Source organism: Myripristis murdjan, chromosome 5 (genome assembly GCF_902150065.1).
Source record: "Myripristis murdjan chromosome 5, fMyrMur1.1, whole genome shotgun sequence".
NCBI lineage: Eukaryota > Metazoa > Chordata > Actinopteri > Holocentriformes > Holocentridae > Myripristis > Myripristis murdjan.
The window spans coordinates 38140348-38163102 of NC_043984.1; the positions used below are offsets into that span (position 1 = coordinate 38140348).

Sequence of the window (22755 nt, forward strand, 5' to 3'; positions counted from 1 at the left end):
GTTAAGATTCACAACACATCCAGGTTTTTAATAATTAGCCACTAAACTCGGCATTGTCTGACACAGGCTGGAAAATGTGCACTTTTATTTACAGTTAAATATTTTGCCGTGTGTTTCAGCTTCTGTTAAAGTAACGGAGCTGTGGCGGCTTCCGGTTTCAGCTTTCAAAATAAAACCTTTGTTATTGTGCATTTCTCATTATTATTAACAAAAAAAATTGGGGCTTGTAAATTACGGGAGATTCCCGGGAGAAAAGACAAAACGGGAGGGCGGCAGGATATGAGTCTAAAATACGAGAGAAACCTGGGAAAAACGGGAGTGTTGGCAGCTATGACACAGAGCCAGATGTGTTCTGGTTGAACAGCTGGATTGCAGAGCAGGGAGCAGTCTCTTTGCAGTCTCTTTTCTTGATCTCCTCACTACTTGCTCTGCTATATAATCTCATGTCATCATATTCCATCAGGCTCACAGTCTGACAGCTGTCTTACTTTGTGTGTGAAGCTCCAGGTTCAGCACTGAAGAGTGGAGGATGTTCTTTAGACCAGTCACTCTTCATGGACAGACAGCTGGACACTGCAGACTCTGCTCTGTGGTAGGAACCTCTGGAAACACAAATGTTTGAAACATGTTATTAGTTCTTGTAAATCAGGGCTCCAGACTAACTTTTCCACTGGCAGCACTGGTGCTCCCAGCTTTCCCAGTCGCTCCCAGCAGCTCATGATTTGGTCTCACTCTTTTTTTGTGAGGGGGGGTCCAGCTAAAAGAGCAGATGTGACTCATGATCTGAAGCATCAGTTTTGGGGTCACGTCTACTTTCTCCATGAGCCACAAACAGATTTCACAAGAAAACAGTGAACACACACTGCTCTCTAACAGCTGTCTTACTTTGTGTCTGAAGGTCCAGGTTCAGCACTGAAGAATGGAGGTTCTCCTTTAGACCGGTCACTCTTCATGGACAGACAGCTGGACACTGCAGACTCTGCTCTGCCCTCCTCTTCCTCCACACAGTCACTCATCTTCTGATTTAAGTCAGTCTAAGAGGTGCACACACACACACACACACACACACACACACCAAAGGGATGATATATGGGTTGATGTTCTAGTTTCCTATTGGACAACAGGCATTAACTGTATTAAATGGAGTCAGTCACATCAATAATGTGTGTTTCAACATATTTTTGTGGAAACGTCACAGTTAGTTTGTTGCTATTTTATATTTAGTGTGTATTTATAATAAGTCATTTGTTGTTTTTTCCCTTCTTCATTTCAAATACTGTTATTTTGCAAATGTATGTATTTTTTATTTTATTAATATTATTATTATTATTTGGTCATTCTTTATATGGATCTCATGTCAGTTTTTGTTATTAACGTCTTGTTAATTATTTGCTGTATTTTTTTTTTTTTTTTTTTGGTGTTGCTGATTTGCTCATTATTTTTCCCCATGTCTCAGAAAGTAATAAAGTGAATTTATGCAGGTGACAGAGGGTTAATAATACACACACACACACACACACACACACACACACACACACACACACATACACACATACACACACACACACACACACACACACACACACACACTGAGGCCCAGCCTTACAGTGAGATTTGACATTTTAATTTGAATTTGTCATGGCGACCAGTTTCATGCACGCAGCGTTTGGTCTTTGTAAAGGAACCGGGAAGGAGTTTTTACCGCCTGATGAGATTTTTTTTCATCACCACAAAGAAAATGATCACTGATTTACTTTTTAATTTATTTCTAACAGATGAACTCAACAGTGAAAAATGCAGCTTGAAAATGGCGTCGGACAAAAGTAGCGACTCACAGCAGAAGCGGAGGTTTCTTTCTTTCTTTCTTTCTTTCTTTCTTTCTTTCTTTCTTCTTGGACTTGAAGTCAAAGATGAACAGAAATCCTCTCCTGACGTCTGAGCGTGTGCAGCTCTTCTACATCATGACAGTGGGACAGTCCAACATTAATGATGATGATGAGCCTCCTGGGCGCGGCTCGTCCAAACCTTCAGCCAAACTTTCACTTTCACTTGTGCTGCGTTCACGTCCTCACGTCCCCCCACCCCGGACGCCGAAAAAATCAACAGTATATGTAACTTCGGGCCTGAATCTGCAGTCTCCGGGTCTGCAGACATATGCTCCTCGAAAAAATCTCGACGGTAACAACCGCTGCCGGCGTCCCTCCAGCAGATGGCGCCCTAGCCAACCGCCTATACCGCCTATGCCCAGAGCCGGCCCTGCTGTGACCTCTGCCGACCGTCCGCAGCACACCTGTGCCGGGCCGTGTGAAGCTCTGTGCACACACAGAGAAAAAAATATTAAAAACAGCCAGAAGTATCAGAGCGTGTCGACATGTCTGCCTGTGAACTCTGCCTCACCTCACCAGCGAGGCTGTCTGCTGTCTAAACACACAAGTGTCATATTAAATGATGTGGATATAAAATGAAAACAGTTTTACTTTTGCCTCAGTCCATTTTTTCATGTAAGTATGAATTTTCATCAGTTATTGCAATGGGATATAAATATCAACAAATGCTGTCATTACTGTGCATCCTACAGGGATGGAAACAGTCTGTGGCTTTCTCTGAACACAAAATAATTTAATGGTGTAAAACCCATCCATCCATTTCCCATACCCATTAATTACTAATCAGGTTGTTGTTTAGAAATAAATAATAAATAATCAGTAATAATAATACTAATATAATAATTGCATATTATATTATATTATATTACATACAATAACCAGCAAATATGAATACAGTAATAATTACAATAATAATAATAATGATAGTAATAATAATGCAGAATTTGTCACAGATTCATTATTTGGCTCGTTTTTAACATTTTTGCTATTCCCGAGATTGTGTTTTTTGTTGTTTTTAATTTAATTTAATTTAATTTAATTTTCTTGTCGAGACCCCTGCGGCAAGCCACTGCGGACTTCATTTCCCATGAGGCCGCAGGGTGACTTCCTGCTTGGTGACGTGTCGCGGCGCTGTGTTCAGGTTAGCCGCGGCTTTAGCCTCCCGGAGCAGAAACGACGTTTCCAAAGTTTAGAAGCGGATCTTCGGGGGTTTGACTCGTTTCTGTTCGCCTGACTGATGCTCGGCCGTGCCGAAGATCGTCTCTGTCACTTCTGTGCGTCATGAGCTCTCACTCCTGTCTGTCACGTCGGCCGAGCTGCCCAGCTAACGTTAGCCACAGCTAGCTGTTTGCCTGTGTTGTTGACGGGGAGCGTCAGGATGTACACGCTGCTGTCCGGCTTGTACAAGTACATGTTCCAGAAGGACGAGTACTGCGTGCTGATCCTGGGGCTGGACAACGCGGGCAAGACGGTGAGTCCGCTGCCACGCAGCCTTTACCGCGATAACACTGGCTTCAGCCCGCAGGAAGCCGGACATCCTGCACCGACAGTCCGCTAAGCACAGACCTGAGGTCCGCTGAGCTGGCCGGGCTCTGAAGGCCTGCGGGGGCTGAGGGGCCGTGCTTAGGGGCTGCAAGACCGGGCTGAGGGGCTGCAGGGCCGGGCTGAGGGGCTGAGGGGCTGCAGGGCCACTGGGCCGAGGGGCTGCAGGGCCGGGCTGAGGGGCTGAGGGGCTGCAGGGCCGAGGGGCTGCAGGACCGGGTTGAGGGGGTGAGGGGCTGCAGGGCCGAGGGGCTGCAGGACCGGGCTGAGGGGCTGAGGGGCCGAGGGGCTGCAGGGCCACAGGACTGGGCCGAGGGGCTGCAGGGCCACAGGACCGGGCCGAGGGGCTGCAGGGCCACAGGACCGGGCCGAGGGGCTGCAGGGCCACAGGACCAGGCTGAGGGGCTGAGGGGCTGCAGGACCGGGCTGAGGGGCTGCACGACTGGGCTCAGGGGCTACAGAGCCAGGCTGAGGGGCTGCAGGACTGAGGGGCTGCAGGACCGGGCTCAGGGGCTGCGGGGCCACCGGGCTCAGGGGCTGAGGGGCTGCAGGACCGGGGCTGAGGGGCTAAGGGGCTGCAGGGCTGAGGGGCTAAGGGGCTGCAGGACCGGGGCTGAGGGGCTGCAGGGCTGAGGGGCTGCAGGACTGGGGCTGAGGGGCTGCCTGGCTGCAGGGCTGAGGGGTTAAGGGGCTGCAGGACCGGGGCTGAGGGGCTGCAGGGCTGAGGGGCTGCAGGACCGGGGCTGAGGGGCTGCAGGGCTGCTCTGAGAGACTGAGACACCAGCGACTGATTTCCTTTCTCTCCCTCTCACATGAAACAACAGAACAACATTCCAACCTGACACCTGAGCAGATTCACTTGTTTTCTCTGAAAAACACAGGGGAGGAGGTGATGAGCAAACCTAAGAAAGAAAAGATAAAGAAAATTGGCAAAAAAAAAAAAAAAAGACCTGACAAGTTGCCCAAAAAATAAAGAAAATAAAATACAATCAAGTAAAACTATAAAACTAGTACAATATTTAAAACAGCACAAGAAAACTGTATTTAAAATGAATGATGGGACAAAGTGGTCACTTATAGATTTTTTTCAAAGTGCTGTTGGACTGCAGTGAGGACGAGGAGGAAGAAATGCACAAGCAAAGAATAACAAGAACAACAGGCTTGTCAGGTGGAACTGAGCTGGAAGTGACAGATCACTCCTCCTCATGCTCCTGCTGCCAGGGGCGCCGTATATGGGGGGAAAGTTGGGACAATTCCAAGGGCCCTTGCCTGACAGAGGCCCTAAAAAATAGGTAAAAAGTAATATAAAATTATTAAACCATCATCGAGTAAATATATATATTTTTGTTTTCATGGGGCCCAAAATTCCTGGCGGTGCCCATGCCTGCTGCTCTCTGTGCACTGGAACCTTTCACAATAAAAGCTCCGTCAGCGAAGAGGAGAAGAGGAACCTGCTTCTGCTCTGTTGGTTCTGAAACAGGAAAAACATCTTGCATTATTCAGCATTCATGATTTTTGCTGTTCAATGAAATAAGATTTTTATAAATTGTATTAGTTTATTATTTATGTTTATTTATGATACTGTTTGTATAATTATAACTTTGAATATTTCTTAAATTCCCCAGCTTAAGTTCCCATGGAAAGTTTCTGTTTTTTTTACGGTAAATTTTGCGAACGAGGCTCTCTCTCTTCTCTCTCGTGTTCTCACGATGAGGCGAGACAGAGATCAGTCGACGCAGCTGATTGGACGCCTGGTTGGTGACATCACCTCGCTGTGTTTCCCTCCGCAGACGTTCCTGGAACAAACCAAGACCAAGTTCAGTAAGAACTACAAGGGGATGAACCTGTCCAAGATCACCACCACCGTGGGCCTCAACAGTAAGACCTCTGACGTGACAGGCACATTTGGATTTTTTGGGTTTTTTTTTGGATGTTTCTCTCCGGCCTTTTGCATGTTATTTTCTGCCAGAGAAGACTGTGACTCAACATACAAACAAACAAAACTTAAATCTGATATTCACATTTGATTTTTCCGTTCTTTCGTTGGTTCCGTCAGTAGCTGTTGTGTTCTTACTGAATGTGGAACAGCACTCTGTCGCTGTGTGCCTCTCTCTCCCCTGCAGTCGGGACGATCGACGTGGGAAAGGCCCGTCTGATGTTCTGGGACCTGGGAGGCCAGGAGGAGCTGCAGTCACTGTGGGACAAGGTGAGGGAACAGGAACCCCCGTTCCTCCAGCTGTGGAGGAACAGGGGTTCTATCTAAAGAACATCAGCATACAGGACGTTTGGTTCTGCACACAGACAGAGCTGACAACCTCGTCCTGAATGAGACGGACATCTGCCGCCACAAACCTGACACCAAAGCCCATGTGTTCTCATGTTCTCACCCTGTTCTCATGCTGTTCTCACCCTGTTCTCATGCTGTTCTCACCCTGTTCTCATGTTCTCACCCTGTTCTCACCCTGTTCTCACCCTGTTCTCCTTCTGTTCTCACCCTGTTCTCATGCTGTTCTCACCCTGTTCTCATGTTCTCATGCTGTTCTCACCCTGTTCTCATGTTCTCACCCTGTTCTCATGCTGTTCTCATCTTCTCACTCTGTTCTCATCCTGTTCTCATGCTGTTCTCATCTTCTCACTCTGTTCTCATCCTGTTCTCATGCTGTTCTCATGCTGTTCTCCTGCTGTTCTCACCCTGTTCTCATGTTCTCACCATGTTCTCATGCTGTTCTCATCTTCTCACTCTGTTCTCATGCTGTTCTCATCTTCTCACTCTGTTCTCATGCTGTTCTCATGCTGTTCTCATCCTGTTCTCATGCTGTTCTCCTGCTGTTCTCATCCTGTTCTCACCCTGTTCTCATGCTGTTCTCATAGTGTTCTCATGCTGTGTCACCCTGTTCTCCTGCTGTTCTCACCCTGTTCTCATGTTCTCACCATGTTCTCATGCTGTTCTCATAGTGTTCTCATGCTGTGTCACCCTGTTCTCATGCTGTGTCACCCTGTTCTCATGCTGTTCTCACCCTGTTCTCATGCTGTTCTCACCCTGTTCTCACACTGTTCTCATGCTGTGTGACCCTGTTCTCATGCTGTTCTCAAGGTGTTCTCACGCTGTTCTCATGTTCTCACCCTATTCTCATGTTCTCACCATGTTCTCATGCTGTTCTCATGCTGTTCTCCTGCTGTTCTCACCCTGTTCTCATGTTCTCACCATGTTCTTATGCTGTTCTCATGCTGTTCTCCTGCTGTTCTCATCCTGTTTTCCTGCTGTTCTCACCCTGTTCTCATGCTGTTCTCATGCTGTTCTCCTGCTGTTCTCACCCTGTTCTCACCCTGTTCTCATGCTGTTCTCATGCTGTTCTCCTGCTGTTCTCACCCTGTTCTCATGCTGTTCTCACCCTGTTCTCACCCTGTTCTCATGCTGTTCTCATAGTGTTCTCATGCTGTGTCACCCTGTTCTCCTGCTGTTCTCACCCTGTTCTCATGCTGTTCTCATCTTCTCACTCTGTTCTCATCCTGTTTCCCTGCTGTTCTCACCCTGTTCTCATGCTGTTCTCATGCTGTTCTCCTGCTGTTCTCACCCTGTTCTCACCCTGTTCTCATGCTGTTCTCATGCTGTGTCACCCTGTTCTCATGCTGTTCTCATGCTGTGTCACCCTGTTCTCATGCTTTTCTCACCCTGTTCTCACAGTGTTCTCATCCTGTTCTCACCCTGTTCTCACACTGTTCTCATGCTGTTCTCACCCTGTTCTCACCCTGTTCTCGTGCTGTTCTCCTGCTGTTCTCACCCTGTTCTCACCCTGTTCTCATGCTGTTCTCATAGTGTTCTCATGCTGTGTCACCCTGTTCTCATGCTGTTCTCACCCTTTTCTCACACTGTTCTCATGCTGTTCTCACCCTGTTCTCATGCTGTTCTCACCCTTTTCTCACACTGTTCTCATGCTGTGTCACCCTGTTCTCCTGCTGTTCTCATGCTGTTCTCATGCTGTTCTCACCCTGTTCTCATGCTGTTCTCAAGGTGTTCTCACGCTGTTCTCATGCTGTTCTCACCCTTTTCTCACACTGTTTTCAAGGTGTTCTCACCCTGTTCTCACCCTGTTCTCACCCTGTTCTCATGCTGTTCTCATAGTGTTCTCATGCTGTGTCACCCTGTTCTCATGCTGTTCTCACCCTTTTCTCACACTGTTCTCATGCTGTGTCACCCTGTTCTCATGCTGTTCTCACCCTGTTCTCACCCTGTTCTCACCCTGTTCTCATGCTGTTCTCAAGGTGTTCTCACACTGTTCTCATGCTGTTCTCATGCTGTTCTCACCCTTTTCTCACACTGTTTTCAAGGTGTTCTCACTAGAGTTCTCATCGGGCCTGAAAATTAAGACCCGACCCGACCCAGGCCCTACTGGGCCAGCCCGAGGCCCGACCCGACCCGACTAATTAGCCGAACTTTAGGCCCGACAGCCCGATAAAGCCCGAAAAAAAAAAAAAAAAAAATCGCCAAATTCGCCATTATTTAGCAGAGCCGGTCGGCCGCGGCACCGGGGCACTATCAGTCGGTATCAGGCGGGCCGGCCGCGGCACCGGCATGTGCGGGTCAATACGGTAGTCTAGAAAACTGGAAAAAAAAAATTTCTCGTGCGCCCCCAAGTAGATTGCGCCCTGGGCAGTTGCACTGCCCATAGCAGAAACCGTCCCTGCTGCCGAGTCTGCCAGCACAGCGGGATGCTGCTGCAACTCTCTCTCACTTGTTTGCGCTGCGCTCGCACAGCTGGTTGTCTGTCTGTCACTGAAAGTTTAGCCTCCACATCCAATCCAGTCTCTCACTCTCTCCACCTGTCAAATAAAAATGAAACGTCATAATCAATAACAGAACACATAATTCTATTTTTTTATTTACAAAAAAAAAAAAAAAAAAAAAAATCCCCCACAGAACCCGAAGCCCGACCCGACCCGCCCAATTCACGTAAATTTTAGGCCCGACCCGACCCGAAAATGTCGGGTCGGGTCGGGTCGGGTCGGGTTCGGGCAGAATATGAGAACTCTAGTTCTCACCCTGTTCTCATGCTGTTCTCCTGCTGTTCTCACCCTGTTCTCACCCTGTTCTCACCCTGTTCTCATGCTGTTCTCACCCTGTTCTCATGCTGTTCTCACGCTGTTCTCACACTGTTCTCATGCTGTTCTCATGCTGTTCTCACCCTGTTCTCACCCTGTTCTCCTGCTGTTCTCACCCTGTTCTCACCCTGTTCTCATGCTGTTCTCACCCTGTTCTCATGCTGTTCTCACGCTGTTCTCACACTGTTCTCATGCTGTTCTCACGCTGTTCTCATGCTGTTCTCACCCTGTTCTCACCCTGTTCTCATGCTGTTCTCATGCTGTTCTCACCCTGTTCTCACACTGTTCTCATGCTGTGTCACTCTGTTCTCAAGCTGTTCTCACCCTGTTCTCACCCTGTTCTCATGCTGTTCTCAAGGTGTTCTCATGCTGTTCTCATGCTGTTCTCACCCTGTTCTCACGCTGTTCTCACCCTGTTTTCATGCTGTGTCACCCTGTTCTCAAGCTGTTCTCACCCTGTTCTCACGCTGTTCTCACCCTGTTTTCATGCTGTGTCACCCTGTTCTCAAGCTGTTCTCACACTGTTCTCAAGGTGTTCTCACCCTGTTCTCACCCTGTTCTCATGCTGTTCTCACCCTGTTCTCATGCTGTTCTCACTCTGTTCTCATGCTGTTCTCACCCTGTTCTCCTCTCCTGTGTTGTAGTACTATGCAGAGTCTCATGGTGTGATCTACGTGATCGACTCCACCGATGAGGAGCGTCTGTCTGAGTCCAAGGAGGCGTTTGGTGAGCATCAAGCAGCATCTGTCTGTCTGTCTGCCTGCCTGTCTGCCTGTCTGTCTGTCTGTCTGCCTTTCTGTCTGTCTGTCTGCCTGTCTGTCTGTCTGCCTTTCTGTCTGTCTGTCTGTCTGTCTGCCTGTCTGTCTGTCTGCCTGCCTGTCTGTCTGCCTGCCTGTCTGCTGCAGGGCCCCGTTCCTTAGCTGTCCTATTGCGGCCTGTCATGTTCTTGATCTTGCTGTGATCTTGCTGTGATCTTGTGATCTCACTGTGATCTTGCTGTGATCCTGCAGAGAAGATGATCAGCAGCGAGGTGTTGGAGGGCGTGCCGCTGCTCGTGCTCGCCAACAAGCAGGACGTGGCTGTAAGTTCCTCCTGTTCCTCTGCTCACAAATTCAGTTCAGCAACTTGTAGAACGAGGCTTCGCTCACCGTCTCCTGTGTGTGTATGTGTGTGTGTGTGTGTGTGTGTGTGTGTGTTTGTGTGTTTGTGTGTCAGAACTGCCTGTCGGTGCCGGACATCAAAACGGCCTTCAGCGACTGCGCGCCCAAGATCGGCAAGAGGGACTGTCTGGTGCAGCCGTGCACGGCGCTGACCGGGTGAGTGTGTGTGTGTGTGTGTGTGTGTGTGTGTGTGTGTGTGTGTGTATGTGTGTGTGTGTGTATGTGTGTGTGTGCAGTAACAGCTTGTTGTTGTGCTGCAGGGACGGCGTGAACGAGGGCATCGAGTGGATGGTGAAGTGCGTGGTGAGGAACATCCACCGGCCACCGCGGCAGAAGGACATCACTTAAGAGTCGGCCCCGCCCCCTGCCGCCGCCCCGCCCCGCCTCCTGCGGCCGTGCCCGACCGCGTTTACCTTCCCCTCACCTGAGATGTGCTCCGGGCGGCGCCGACGGTTCCTCCTCTGTTGTGTTTGCGTGTGTGTGAGCGGTGTGATCGACCCCTCAGCCGCCGCCAAACCGGGTTTTGTGGTTTGGTGGCGTGATTTTTTCCTCGTCCTGTTCCCTCCGTGTGAAACTCCCCTGGACTCGTCGTCCCCCTGAGAGGAGGACACACTCTTTTCTTCTCTGTTTTCCTTCGGCTCTGAAGAGTTAAAGTGCGTAAAGACACTACACACAGGACCCGGACGCTGGGAGACGAACCTTTTTCACGCAGACTGACCTGTGCTGGATGACTTTATACCAACAGCTTAGCCTGATATGTAGACAGTGATGGTGAATCTTTCTTCTTTCACTGAGAAATAGAACATTATTGTAATAAAAATTCAGATTTCAGAAAAGCAGAATCTGTCACGTTTGAGTTTTACTGTCTGTGTCTCACCTCACATCCCGTCCAGGAATCTCTAAGTCACATTATCCCGACACAGGTGTCCAGGTGCCGACGTTTATTGAAGTAAAACGTTAAATTTCATTAAGAAAAAAAAAATGACCCTCACCTGAGAAAAGTCGGCAAAGAAGCACGTCTCTGTTTGCTGTGAGGGATCATTTTTTGCAGCGTTTGAGGGATTTTATTGTGAAATGTTTCATCCATTTTGGGCCAACTTATATTCACCACTGATTATTTGAAGACATAAATGAACAAATTGACATCCACTGGTTTCATACTAGACTGTAATGGTGATATCAAAAATCAAAAACATGACTCAGATACATTTGCATAATCATAATGGGTTTTTTTTTTTTAAATGCTTTTTGACTTTTATTTGTACTAGAAATATCTGCTGTAAACACCATATTTTCAGGCTTCCCACTGGTTATGGAAATCCTGGAATTTCGTAGAATCTGGGGAAGTGAAATCCAGACCTGGAGAGCCAACAGTTTGGCCGTCTATCTGCCAAAGTTGGAGAATATCAGATAATTTTCTAATTTTCTAACACATGCATAAAAATCTCTGAATGAAAACAAATATTATTATTATTATTATTATTATTATCCCTGCGCCACCCCTGACAGCCTCCCCCTGCCTCCCCTGGACCGGCGGAGGGAGCAGCTCTCACTGCCGGCCAGGAGGGGGCAGCACAGCACCTCAGCTTATCTGCCAACCACCAATAATTGAAGCGCAGAAGAAGAATGCTGACGTCAGAGCAGAGCCTCTCTTCCTGGATACTGTGGGAACATCCAAACGGGAGGCTAAGCTAAGAGCTAGCGGCGCTCCTCTCCGCTCCTCCGTGCAGAGGAGCTCCACCGGGACCCAGACCGCTCCTCACCGCCGCGTCTCACCGCTCAGGGACAGCAGGAGGGTTCTGAAGCCGAGGTCCGGGATGTCTTTCCTGGACAAGCCGTCCCCCGGCAGGCTGCTGCTGGATGACACCGTCCCGCTGTCGGCGGTGATCGAAGCCAGCCAGAACCTGCAGTCCCACACGGTGAGTGTCCGCCGGCCGCCGGGCGCCCCGGGCGGCCGCCACCCGGCCGACACCCGGCTGTCACCTCCGCTCTCCCAACGGGGCTCCGTTCAGCCGAACATGGCAGCCCGAGATCCATTATCGGACACAGGTGAAGTGGCTGGGGCGAGACTTCAGCCTCTCTCGTTTACCTTCAGTCAGTTTCAGCCTCAACAACAAACCACTGATTTACTAACACGGCCGCATCAGCTCTGAAATATGTATTTACATATAACTATCTTAATGTCAATAGATTGTGTGTACGTTTTGTTTTTTGTTTGTTTGGTTTTTTAGCGCTATGGATGATTGCTGTCACAGCGCGTAGATTCATGGCATGATTCCATCATCGGACACAGAGCCAAGCCCAGTTCGTACTGCTGACGTTAGTGGAGTCACTATTTCCTGTTTATTCTGATAAGTTATGTTTTGATAAGAGATGAATGTGGACCTCAGCAGCGAGTGGCTGTCACCAGCCTCATCAGGGTGTCCGGTCCCGCGGAGCCCCGTCAGCCCGTCACATTGAACCCCGTTCAAAAATCTGTCAGTTTAACGCTGTTTTACCGTCCAGCTGTAAAACAAACCATATAAAACCGGACCCAGGGAGTCTCCTGAATGCTGTTTGTCTTCTGTCACATGCGGCTCACATGTGACACACCAATAAGCTTTTTATTGTGGTAAAGTTTTAGCTCTCCGTGTCCGCCGCTGCTGTCAACACGCCGTTTTAACAGGGGGCAGATTGTCAAGAGGAAACTGGCTCAGAATGATGAAACTGCAGTGAAGTAAGAGCTTTATGGAGGGTTGTACACACGCCTGACTGGAGATTGTGTAAAACGCCGCCTGGAAAGTCACAAGTCATATTCCGTGACGTATGCATCAGGCCGGAAACAGTAAACAACATGTTGACAGGTTGTTGTTGTTTTTTGTTTTTGAACGGCGCCTGGTTCTGCCTGGTTCTCCGGGCTCAGGTCCCGGTCTCCCCGGAGCAGAGATCCGGATCTGCGTCCCACCACCCACCGTGTAGCCTACGAGGGGGCTTCTGAAAACGGGCAGAGGAGCTGGCACACCGCCTCCCGCTCACTGTCCGATAATGGATGCAGGGCCGTCGGGTTTGTTGTTGACAGTCTGGGATCAGCTGAGCTAGCCTGTTAGCTTAGCATGTGACAGGCAGGCCACTGGAATGTTGTTGTAGTGGAAAGGGAAAGTAGATAAGCAGCACAGCACAAACCCCTGCAAGATAATAAACGCTCCTCGGCAGCCTCGCAGCTCTCTGCGGAAAGGGAAAGAAAAGCCAATCCAGTTGAGCAACATCTCATTCCTAAATATTGAGCAAGTTTTACCCAGAAAGTTGGATTAAAAAAAAAAAAAAAAAAAACCCTGAAAGTGTTGAATACCTTAGTTCTCTGTTATTTGTCGAGCTCTTCGTCACAGTCTGACTGAAGCCCTGCAGACAGAATCAGCAATAATCTGATGTTGATGGGACGGCTGGCAGCAACACAGAACAACACACACGATGAAGTCATCGAGCAGTGTGTGTGTGTGTGTGTGTGTGTGTGTGTGTGTGTGTGTGTGTGTGTGTGTGTGTGTGTGTGTGTGAGACCTCCTGGGATAGACAGCAATAAACATCATTTCCATCCGCAGTACAAGACGGGACAGGTGCACACACTCACACCTGTCTGGTCCTTCCTGCTGCTCAGCCAATCAGCAGCGAGCTCTGTTATCATGTTTTAGCCCAGGAGGTTTGTGCTCTCGCTCATGTTGTGGGCGCCCAGCGGCCCTCAGTCTGCTTTTTGGCCCCGTGAGGAGCCTCCTGTCAGCAGATCTTCTTCTTCACAAGCCCGACGTCAGGCCAGCATCACCCACCCGAGCTTTAAATACATCATTTTAATCATCAGAGATATAGTTACAATATAAGTTTTAGTCCCAAAGAGATTTTTTACTTTTATTTTTTGGCTAATTTTTACTAATAGTCAAGTCTTTTTTTGCTGATTTGCTAATTTCAGCCTTTCCTCCAGCAGATTATTTGATCTTTTTCAAAAACAGGACAAAAGGGATGAGCAAAACCAGAAAGAAAAACACATATATTTTTTAATTGATAACAAATTGATTTTGCTAATGATTAAAATAATATCTTTAAAAGTCAGATCAGTGATGCTGGGTCAGGTTGAGGTGGTCGATCCAGTGTTTCCAAGCTCTCTTTGATGTGAGGCGGCGTCACATGGCGCGTCCCGGTTGGTAGTTCGAGTCTGAGGGCGGACAGGCGTCCTCTGTCTCAGCATAATGCAATAAAGTTAATAATGTAATTCTATTCTCTTCTATTATATTAGAGGGTGCGGGGGCGGCGGCGGCGGCCCGGGCTTGTTTTGCAGCGCAGCAGATTAGCCCGGCCAGGGTCACACGCCGACCTTTGGACCTCAGGCTGCTGGAAACATTTCAGCTCCGAGTTTCCTGCCAGCTGGAAACGCAGCAGTCAGCAAAACCCCGCTCGCAGTCTGCTGCGTCGCCAGAGCCTTTCAACAAACCTTTTCAGGACCAAACAAGGAAGAAATCAGTTTTTCTCCACTCAAAACTGTGTTTTTCCTCCGTGTCTGTTCCCAAAAATGCGTGAGCTACTGACTGTAGAGAGGTGGAGGTGTGTGTGTGTGTGTGTGTGTGTGTGTGTGCACTAAAATCCAGCATTATGCTGTCTGCAGTAGCGCAGGCTGCAGTCTCAGTCCCTGATCCCGCTCTGTCGCGTCGGTTTAAGCACCAGCACCTGGAAAGGGACACAGGGTCTCAGTTCTGTGCAAAATTTCTTGAAAAAAAAAAAGGTGTGCTCACAGTGAACTGGAGTGACACCGAGTGTGGGAGCAAACAGCTGAAGAGATAAACAGCGAGAAGCTCAGGCCGGTGAGATCTGCTCCATCACGTCCACGCGGCGGCGGGTCGGTGCTGCTCCAGCCTCCTCACACCTGGGTCAACTTCAGGCTCTGTGTGTGTGTGTGTGTGTGTGTGTGTGTGTGTGTGTGTGTGTCTCATGTCCTCCTGTGGGGGCTTTTCTTAAGAAGAAATGAAGTAAAAACAGCGTAGTGAGGTTTTGCTGAATGAACTGTAACAGAGATATTAAATGCAGCTCAGTGTTCAGGCCTGTGGCGGACGGGACGTCCTGGTTGTGTGAACAGAGCTGTGGTCACGAGCCGGGGGGGCGGGGCCTATTTGCATTTTCATAGATCTGTGTTTAAGTGTTTTCTCATGGAAAAAAATCTGAAAAGGGTTGGAGAAAAAATCAATTCACTTAAGTATCATGATTTTTTTTTTTTATGATGTTTTAATTGATTTTGTTTTTTCCTGAACTGATTCAAAGTAAAGATTCATGTGAAACTGGACGGCCTCACGAATCAGAGGCAGGAACCTTTTCACTCGTTTCTCTGCTGTGTGATGAACAGATGTGAATGTGAAGTGCTGAGCGTGCTCCTCTCTCTCTCTCTCTCTCTCTCTCTCTCTCTCTCTCTCTCTCTCTCTCTCTCTCTCTCTCTCTCTCTCACAGGAATACATCATCCGAGTCCAGAGGGGCGTGGCCTCAGAGAGCAGCTGGCAGGTAAATCCACCAATCAGGATCTGTGTTCCAACCCTAACCCTGCCAGAGGAAACAGACCAGTCAGACGCTTGTTTTGGCAAATAAATCAAATCAATCAAACAAATCAAATAAAACAACCGCTCATGAATCGACCAATCAGAAGCCGTCTGGGAGATCATTCATCCAGTCAGAATCTGTTTGGCAGGCACTCGACCAATCAGAGTGTTTGGAAGATTAATTACAACATGTTGGTAAAAAAATCGACGAATAGGAATCCTACAGCAGATTGGCTGTGTGTGTGTGTGTGTGTGTGTGTGTGTGTGTGTGTGTGTGTGTGTGTGTTTCTAACAGTGTGGTGTGTGTGTGTGTGTGTTTGCAGGTGATTCGGCGCTACAGTGACTTCGACGTCCTGAACAGCAGCCTGATGGTGAGTCTGAGTTTCCGTGAGGGGCCCTCAGAGGCCCCCGGGGGTCCACCTGAGCAAAATGAGGAATGTTCTGAATCTTTGTGGAAGGTGTGTGTGGGGCCGGTACACATCGTGCGACGATACAAAAAACATCCATCATTCCGTGTTTGTCTCTGTCATTTATTTCAACTCGTCCCAGTAATTCATCCCGTCGGTTTACGCTCTAAACGCCGAGGCCGTGCAGAGAAGTGTAGCGGAGCTCGGCGGCCCTGCATCGCCCGGCGTGCGGGTTCAGCTCTGGAGAGGAGAAGGAAGCCCTCAGCGGCGCCCCCTGCAGGAGCCACACACACCTGCAGCGCACCTGTGGCATGTGGAGTTTTGACAGGAAAGCAAAAGGCCCAGAGAGCCGAGGGAAGAAAAGTCGCTCCGAAACAATTTGCCATGAAAATGTTCTGTGTCATCATCATATATGTCTTTATCGGGATATGAGATGTGGGTCACGTCGCTCAGCCCCATGTTTACCACATCTAAGGATCGACTGTTGTTTTTTTCAATACTGTTTTTGTTGTTGTTGTTGTTGTTGTTTTTTTTTTTTTTTTTTTAAGATTATGTTTTGGTCATTTCTGCTGTTTTCTGAGACCGTCCCGGTGGAGAGAGACGGGCCAGGCGGGGCTCAGCCGTAAACATTAGAATGAAATAGAGATTATAATGGAATAGAGATTAGAATGAAATAGAGATTAGGGGGTAGGATTAAATAAGTTTTTACTTCTTCCTACTCCTTTTCGAGCATGTTAATGATGATAGATGCATTTCATTTTTTATTTTATTTTTTTTATTTTACTTTATTTTTGGACCTTTTTTTCTTATTTACCTTTATTTAGTATTGATAATTATTATTTTGTTTTGTTTGATTTTGCTGCTGTTTTTATGTTCGAAATAAAGATCTCAATCAAAAACAGCCTGGACTCCCTGAGCCAGCAGGACACGTGATGTTCAGATGATCTGCTGCCGTCGTGACGTCTGCTGAAATAAAATCACTCCTGAACCCGCAGCACGTTTACTAAAATAACAACATGGGACCAGCAGATGAGAGCAGTGGGAAATCTGTATGAAGCTAAAAGCAATAAAAAAAAAAAAAAAAACTCGTAAAATTAGCCTTACATCACAGCAAGGTTCTCTTTGTACCAGTGAAAATGATCTATTTAAACGTCAGGTCAGGATATTGTGAATATCCACGCCGATAATCGTCTGGGACGGATAACCGGTCCACCGTTCTGCTCGTTCCCATGAGAACCCGCTGTTCTCCAGCATGAGGGACCACAGAACACACAGATACACACACCTGTGCTCCTGCAGGAAACCTGCTGCCTGACTGTCGGTCCAGTCCTGCCTGGTCAGAGCGGCGTGAAGACATCATCATCATCATCATCATCATCATCATCATCATCATCATCATCAGGTCCCAGAGCGTCCTCGGTGCCGTGCTCGCTCTCCTGCTGAGGTTCTCAGCTCCACAGTCGGAGCTCGTCGGGTCAGGCTGCAGGAACGTCCCCTTTCCGACCAGCAGGTGGCGTCCTGCATTTCACTGCAAACTCACAATCTCACCAAGAATATTTGTCTTATTTCTTGTCAAAAATATCTCAAAATTTGCTTGTTTCATTGGCAAAATTTGCCAGTGGAACAAGTGAAAATTCACTTGAAACAAGTGGAAATTGTCTAAAAACGAGTTATTCCTGAGGTGATTATGTCTTATTTTAAGTGTAATGAGGTTTTTGACATTGATTTAGAAATAAGACATTTTGACTTGAAATATTCTTGGTAAGATTGTGAGTTTTTGCAGTGTAATCACAGCAACAGGAATGAGTGTCTCCTCCTGACAAACAGACGCTCTCAGAGGCTCTCAGAGGCTCAGAGACGAGGCTGAGGCCCAGCAGGCAGCAGCAGCTCGGAGCCCACCTGGCTCCAGGTGACTCCTGACACCAGGTGGCGCTCTCTCGGGTTTTCAGGTGGAAAACGTGTCGATCTGCTGCTGCTCAGTGTCGCTGTCGCACACGCCATTTCTTCTCCTCTGCAGAGTGTCTTATTTTACCCATCTCTCCCTGTCTCTCTCTCTCTCTCCCTGTCTCTCTCTCTCTCTCCCTGTCTCTCTCTCTCTGCCTGTCTCTCTCCCTGTCTGTCTCTCTCCAGGTGTGTGGTATCAGCCTTCCTCTCCCTCCTAAGAAGCTCATCGGGAACATGGACCGGGAGTTCATCGCTGAGAGGCAGAGAGGACTGCAGGCCTACCTGGACTCCATTACCCAGCATCCCCTGCTGTCCACCTCCCTGCCTGTTAAGAAGTTCCTCGACCCCAATAATTACTCTGCCAATTACACAGGTGAGCACACACACACGCACACACACACACACACACACACACACACACACCCCTCACCTGCCACTGTCAGCTGCTGGGATTTACAAGTTCCTGTTTTCAAGTTTCTTTCTCTCTCTCTGTCTGTCTCTCTGTCTGTCTGTCTGTCTGTCTGTCTGTCTGTCTGTCTGTCTGTCTGTCTCTCTGTCTGTCTCTCTGTCTGTCTGTCTGTCTGTCTGTCTGTCTGTCTGTCTGTCTGTCTGTCTCTCTGTGCCTGTCTGTCTCTCTCTCTGTCTGTCTCTCTGTGCCTGTCTGTCTCTCAGAGATCGCCCTGCAGCAGGTCTCCATGTTCTTCAGGTCTGATCCGAAGTGGGAGGTGGTGGAGCCGCTCAGAGACATGGGTAAGGTTCACGTCCACTTCCTGCTGTGAGCCGTTTGTCCACCGGGGGCAGCACTGAGCCTCACTGCACAGAGTAGAGTATGTGGCAGGTTAGGTTAGAGTTAGGGTTTGGGTTAGGGACTTGTTTCTTGTAAGGTGACAGTTTTTCTAGTAAATTAAATTATTAGCCATATTAACCCGTTGAAATCTTAGCAAATTCTCTAGATTTCTCTCATGAACAGGTGAGGAGAAAATGAGCAGCGCAGCAACAACAATACTGGAAAATCAGTGAAAATAAAATAGAATGACCAACAAAATTACCTGAAAATGTGCAGAACAACATTAAGAAAATCATATTCTAATTATTAAAATTAAATGCAGTATTAATACTCAATGTATATTTAGAAATTATATTTAATAGTTATATTTATTCCCTCCTATTCAGGATTATCATGTACAGAGCTGACACTCTGCTCGGCCTCTGCAGCGCCCCCTGCAGGCGGAGATGACACTCGGTCAATAATTGGTTAGGGTTAGGCCTCGTTTGCTATTGGAATTTTTTTTTTTTTTTTGTGAAGAGGGAAACACAGAAATGAGAGCTGCAGTCAGCTGCCTCAGCTCGTGTTATTTCTAAGCGGACGACATTGTGAAATAGAATTAACCCCAAGAGGATGGAAAAATCATAAAAACGGAGGTAAAAAAAAAAAAAAAAACTCAAATGACGTTGAAATTGTCTTTCTTAAAGATCTTTATTGGCTGTACTAATGAAGTTCTACTGAGTTTTAGTGGAATTTCCCTTTAGAAGGCAGTGGCGGCTCTTTGTGCCAGCGCTGCAGGTCCTCATGTCTGTGATGTGTCTGTGAATCAAAGCACTGGGCTGTGATCCAGTCAACAGGCTGCTGCCTTTATTAGATTAAGTGACATTTCTGAGTTCCTGTGCGGAGGAAGCGGAGCGGCGTCGAGCTCACGTGTGTTCTCACAGAGGCTGAGTCTGCACCGGGAAGGAAAAACAACACAGCGCTAGTTGTGGTATCAGCAGTCGTTTTACTGCTGTGACCTGCAGTGAGTTATCGATCTCATAAAACAGCACATTTTTCCCTCCAGGCTTTTACTGGATAAAATCTGAAATAGCAGCCACTCAGAGACAGCCGTAATATTCTGTGGAATTCCCCTTTAACTGTTTGAAACCTGATCAGATTCACTGGATTTCTTTCAAAAACATACGGAGGGGAAAGGTTATGAAGAAATGAGCAAAAACCTGCTGAAGCATAAGAAAAAAGCTTTGTTTGTAATGAATAAATGACATATTTCAAACATTGTACAGATACTGGATATGTAAGAAAGATTTTAAAGAAAAACGAAATGGAACAGCAGACATTTTGAAACCTGAGCAGAATCATTTAGAGACCAGAAGCTGCTGGCTCTCGTCCTGATCAGCTGTCATGTTTGTTCCTCAGGCTGGAGGATCAGGAAGAAATACTTCCTGATCAAAAACAAAGAGCAGCCCAAAGACAGGCAGCTGCTGAGCTGGGTGAGTCTGACGTCACAGTGACATCACGATGACATCACAGTGACATCACAACCACATCACAACCACATCACGTACTGCAATATAATATCAAGACCTTCTTAAAATAATCGCCTAAGTCATTTTTTGTCAAAAATGAGTTTTTTGCCTAAGTCATCTCCTCTTGATGTTCGCCACCTCTGGAAGTATAACTGCCTAAATCAAGAGTGCGTCAGAACTGTGACTTAGGCTGTTTTATTTTGCCGAAGTCAAAAGAAAATGTGACTTAGGCAATTTTACATTATTTAGGCTACTTTAGTCTATTTTAAGTGTTTCAAGATGGCGGCGGTATCAAGAATCAAGAGAATTTTCTCTGCCAGTGAAGTGATTTCATGATCCAGGGCTCATCCTCACTTGGTAAGTGATGAGGTTTAGTGTAACTTTGGCATATAACATATAACAGTTGCCTAAGTCAACAAAGGCATGTTCAGAAATTTGCCTAAGTCATTTATTTCTGTTATGTTACATAATTGACTGACAGTGTTTTTAGTATGTCAGTAGTCAACTTTTTTTATAACCTTTTTGAGTGAAATTATCAATAAATATCATTCAGTTAATTTTTGGTGAAGTTTTTTGCGTCTCCTGAAAAACCTGAAAAATGACTTTGGCGATTATTTTAAGAAGGTGTCGATATATGATATTTATATGGAAGATGAAATGATACATGACAATGTATAGTTTATTTATTATTGAAGACGGATGGTAGATAAATAATAATGTATAGTTCATTTGCTATAGAGGGTAGATGATATAATAATAATAATAATAATAATAAAACTTTATTTGTATAGCACCTTTCATACAAGAATTGCAGCTCAATATGATATGATAAATGATAAATTACAATGTATAGCTCATTTATTATAGACATGCTGTTATATATGTAAAGCTGGTACAATGTATTGTGTATATGCGTAGAGGTGTGTATAATATGTATGTGTATATGTGTTAGTGTGTGTGCATGCTCTGTATGTTGGATGTGTGTAGATATGTGTATGTATCTGATAATGATTAGCTTAGGTCTCTCTTGTATATTTGTCTTTGTGTGGACCCCAGGAAGAATAGTCTTCATCATAGACTGATGAAGACTGATGGGGATCCATAACAACAATTAACAGTTATTTGTTTTGTTTTGTTGTTGTTTTGTATGTAAATGTAAACATGCTCTTTAAGCTCCTTTCTGCTTTGGACTCTGAAAACGGCTTCACACCACAAACACAGCCTTTTCTGGCCAAAGTGTTTGGGAAGACTTTACTCAGTCCAGACCAAACGCTGGAGGTGTGACACGCCCCTCAGTGCTCTCTGTCGTGGCAACGGTTGCTACGGTGAAATGTTTACATGTTTCCATGGTTACGGGTCAGATGTAAGAGTCTGGTGCTGCTCAAACTGTGAATCATCACGCAACAAGAGGAAACTGCAGCACGGGCTCACTTAACTTACTTAACTCTGTGTGTGTGTGTGTGTGTGTGTGTGTGTGTGTGTGTGTCTGTGTCTGTGTGTGTGTGTGTGTGTGTGTGTGTGTGTGTGTGTGTGTGTGTGTGTGTGTCGTAGGTGGATCTGGGTCCTGATAAGTTCCTGTCAGACAAAGACCTCCAGTCAGCCATGAAGCTCCTGACCACGCTGTCTGTATGTTCACACACACACACACACACACACACACACACACACACACACACAGGCAGCTGATGGGCATGTGAGTGACAGGATGAACTCATGACTGTGTGTGTGTGTGTGTGTGTCTCACCTGAGGCCTGCAGGTCAGAGTTCACAGGCTCCGCCTCCACTTTTTCAAAACATCTGGATTAAAAAAAAAAATCATCCTTTATGGAAGAAATGACTGAGATTTTCCTTCAGAATAATTTCTGATGTTTGGGTGTTCATTTTCTCCTTTTCTCCTCTTCCTCTCCTCCTCCTCTTCCTCTCCTCTCCTCTCCTCTCCTCCTCTTCCTCTCCTCCTCCTCTCCTCTCCTCCTCCTCCTCCTCCTCTCCTCCTCTTCCTCCCCTCCTCTTCCTCTCCTCCTCCTCTTCCTCTCCTCTCCTCTCCTCTCCTCCTCTTCCTCTCCTCCTCCTCTCCTCTCCTCCTCCTCCTCCTCCTCCTCCTCTCCTCCTCTCCTCCTCCTCTCCTCTCCTCCTCTTCCTCCCCTCCTCTTCCTCTCCTCCTCAGACTCTGTATTTCAGTCCGTTGTTGTTCTTCAGCTGCAGTGAGTCTTCAGCTCTGCTCATCAGGCCATTCAGTGAGAAAGGCTCTCTGAGAGACCACATCTGCAAGGTACAGTGTGTGTGTGTGTGTGTGTGTGTGTGTGTGTGTGTGTGTGTGTGTGTGCTTTATGTGCATGAACGCTCAGAGATAACGATGTGTCTGCAGCTTCAGCCAGCAGAAAGCCTGGGAAAATATTCATGTGCAGAGCAGACGAGTTGAAATGAGAGTTTACTTTTGTTACGTTTCTCTGCCGGCCGACACGATGACGTCTGACTGGGTTTGGTTATATTACTGTTGATAGGACCGTTGACATTAAATTACTGTTTAATCAGCCTTTACTGGTACAGCACCTCTCATACAAATACATGTAACACAAAGTGCGTCACACAGTAAACAAATAAAACAATAAACCAGTAAACCACCAGTGCACCCCAGCTGCCCCCAGCAAAATGAAAGAAAGGGGCAGCAGGATGAAGACCGATAAGAAATAGATCAAAACGCAAAATAGCAAAAGAAAAGCAGTAATAAAATGAGTATGATAGGGAAAGCAGAAAACAAATAAACACGCAAACAAACAACCAAACACATGAATAAATATCTGCACTGTTAAGAGAGTAAGATAAAATATTAAAATAGTAAAAGAGTGCGTGTGGAGTAGTGGAGCCGCGAGTTAAA

General features: G+C 46.9%; 2 protein-coding genes across 2 annotated transcripts in view; both read left to right on the forward strand.

The window, feature by feature from the left end:
- Window positions 1–2984: 2984 nt before the first annotated feature.
- arfrp1 (ADP-ribosylation factor related protein 1) lies at window positions 2985–10530 on the forward strand. Its single transcript, XM_030052619.1, has 7 exons — window positions 2985–3357; window positions 5219–5306; window positions 5552–5634; window positions 9173–9254; window positions 9539–9609; window positions 9744–9844; window positions 9949–10530. Exons 1-7 carry the CDS (start codon window positions 3265–3267, stop codon window positions 10034–10036), a joined length of 606 nt encoding a protein of 201 aa, XP_029908479.1. The 5' UTR covers window positions 2985–3264; the 3' UTR covers window positions 10037–10530.
- A 798-nt stretch (window positions 10531–11328) lies between these two features.
- Window positions 11329–22755, forward strand: part of pxk (PX domain containing serine/threonine kinase) — a 27285-nt gene continuing 15858 nt past the window's right edge. The window contains 8 exon segments of the mRNA XM_030051254.1: window positions 11329–11607; window positions 15149–15199; window positions 15558–15605; window positions 17772–17958; window positions 18258–18335; window positions 19771–19844; window positions 21432–21506; window positions 22045–22149. Coding sequence (XP_029907114.1) covers window positions 11506–11607; window positions 15149–15199; window positions 15558–15605; window positions 17772–17958; window positions 18258–18335; window positions 19771–19844; window positions 21432–21506; window positions 22045–22149 — 720 coding nt within the window. The 5' untranslated portion in view covers window positions 11329–11505.

Coding starts and splice junctions, on each gene's coding strand:
- arfrp1 (XM_030052619.1), top strand. CDS start 3,265: ATGTACACGCTGCTGTCCGGCTTGTACAAGTACATGTTCCAGAAGGAC. Junction 3,358..5,218: donor TGGACAACGCGGGCAAGACG/GTGAGTCCGCTG, acceptor TTCCCTCCGCAG/ACGTTCCTGGAACAAACCAA. Junction 5,635..9,172: donor TGCAGTCACTGTGGGACAAG/GTGAGGGAACAG, acceptor CCTGTGTTGTAG/TACTATGCAGAGTCTCATGG.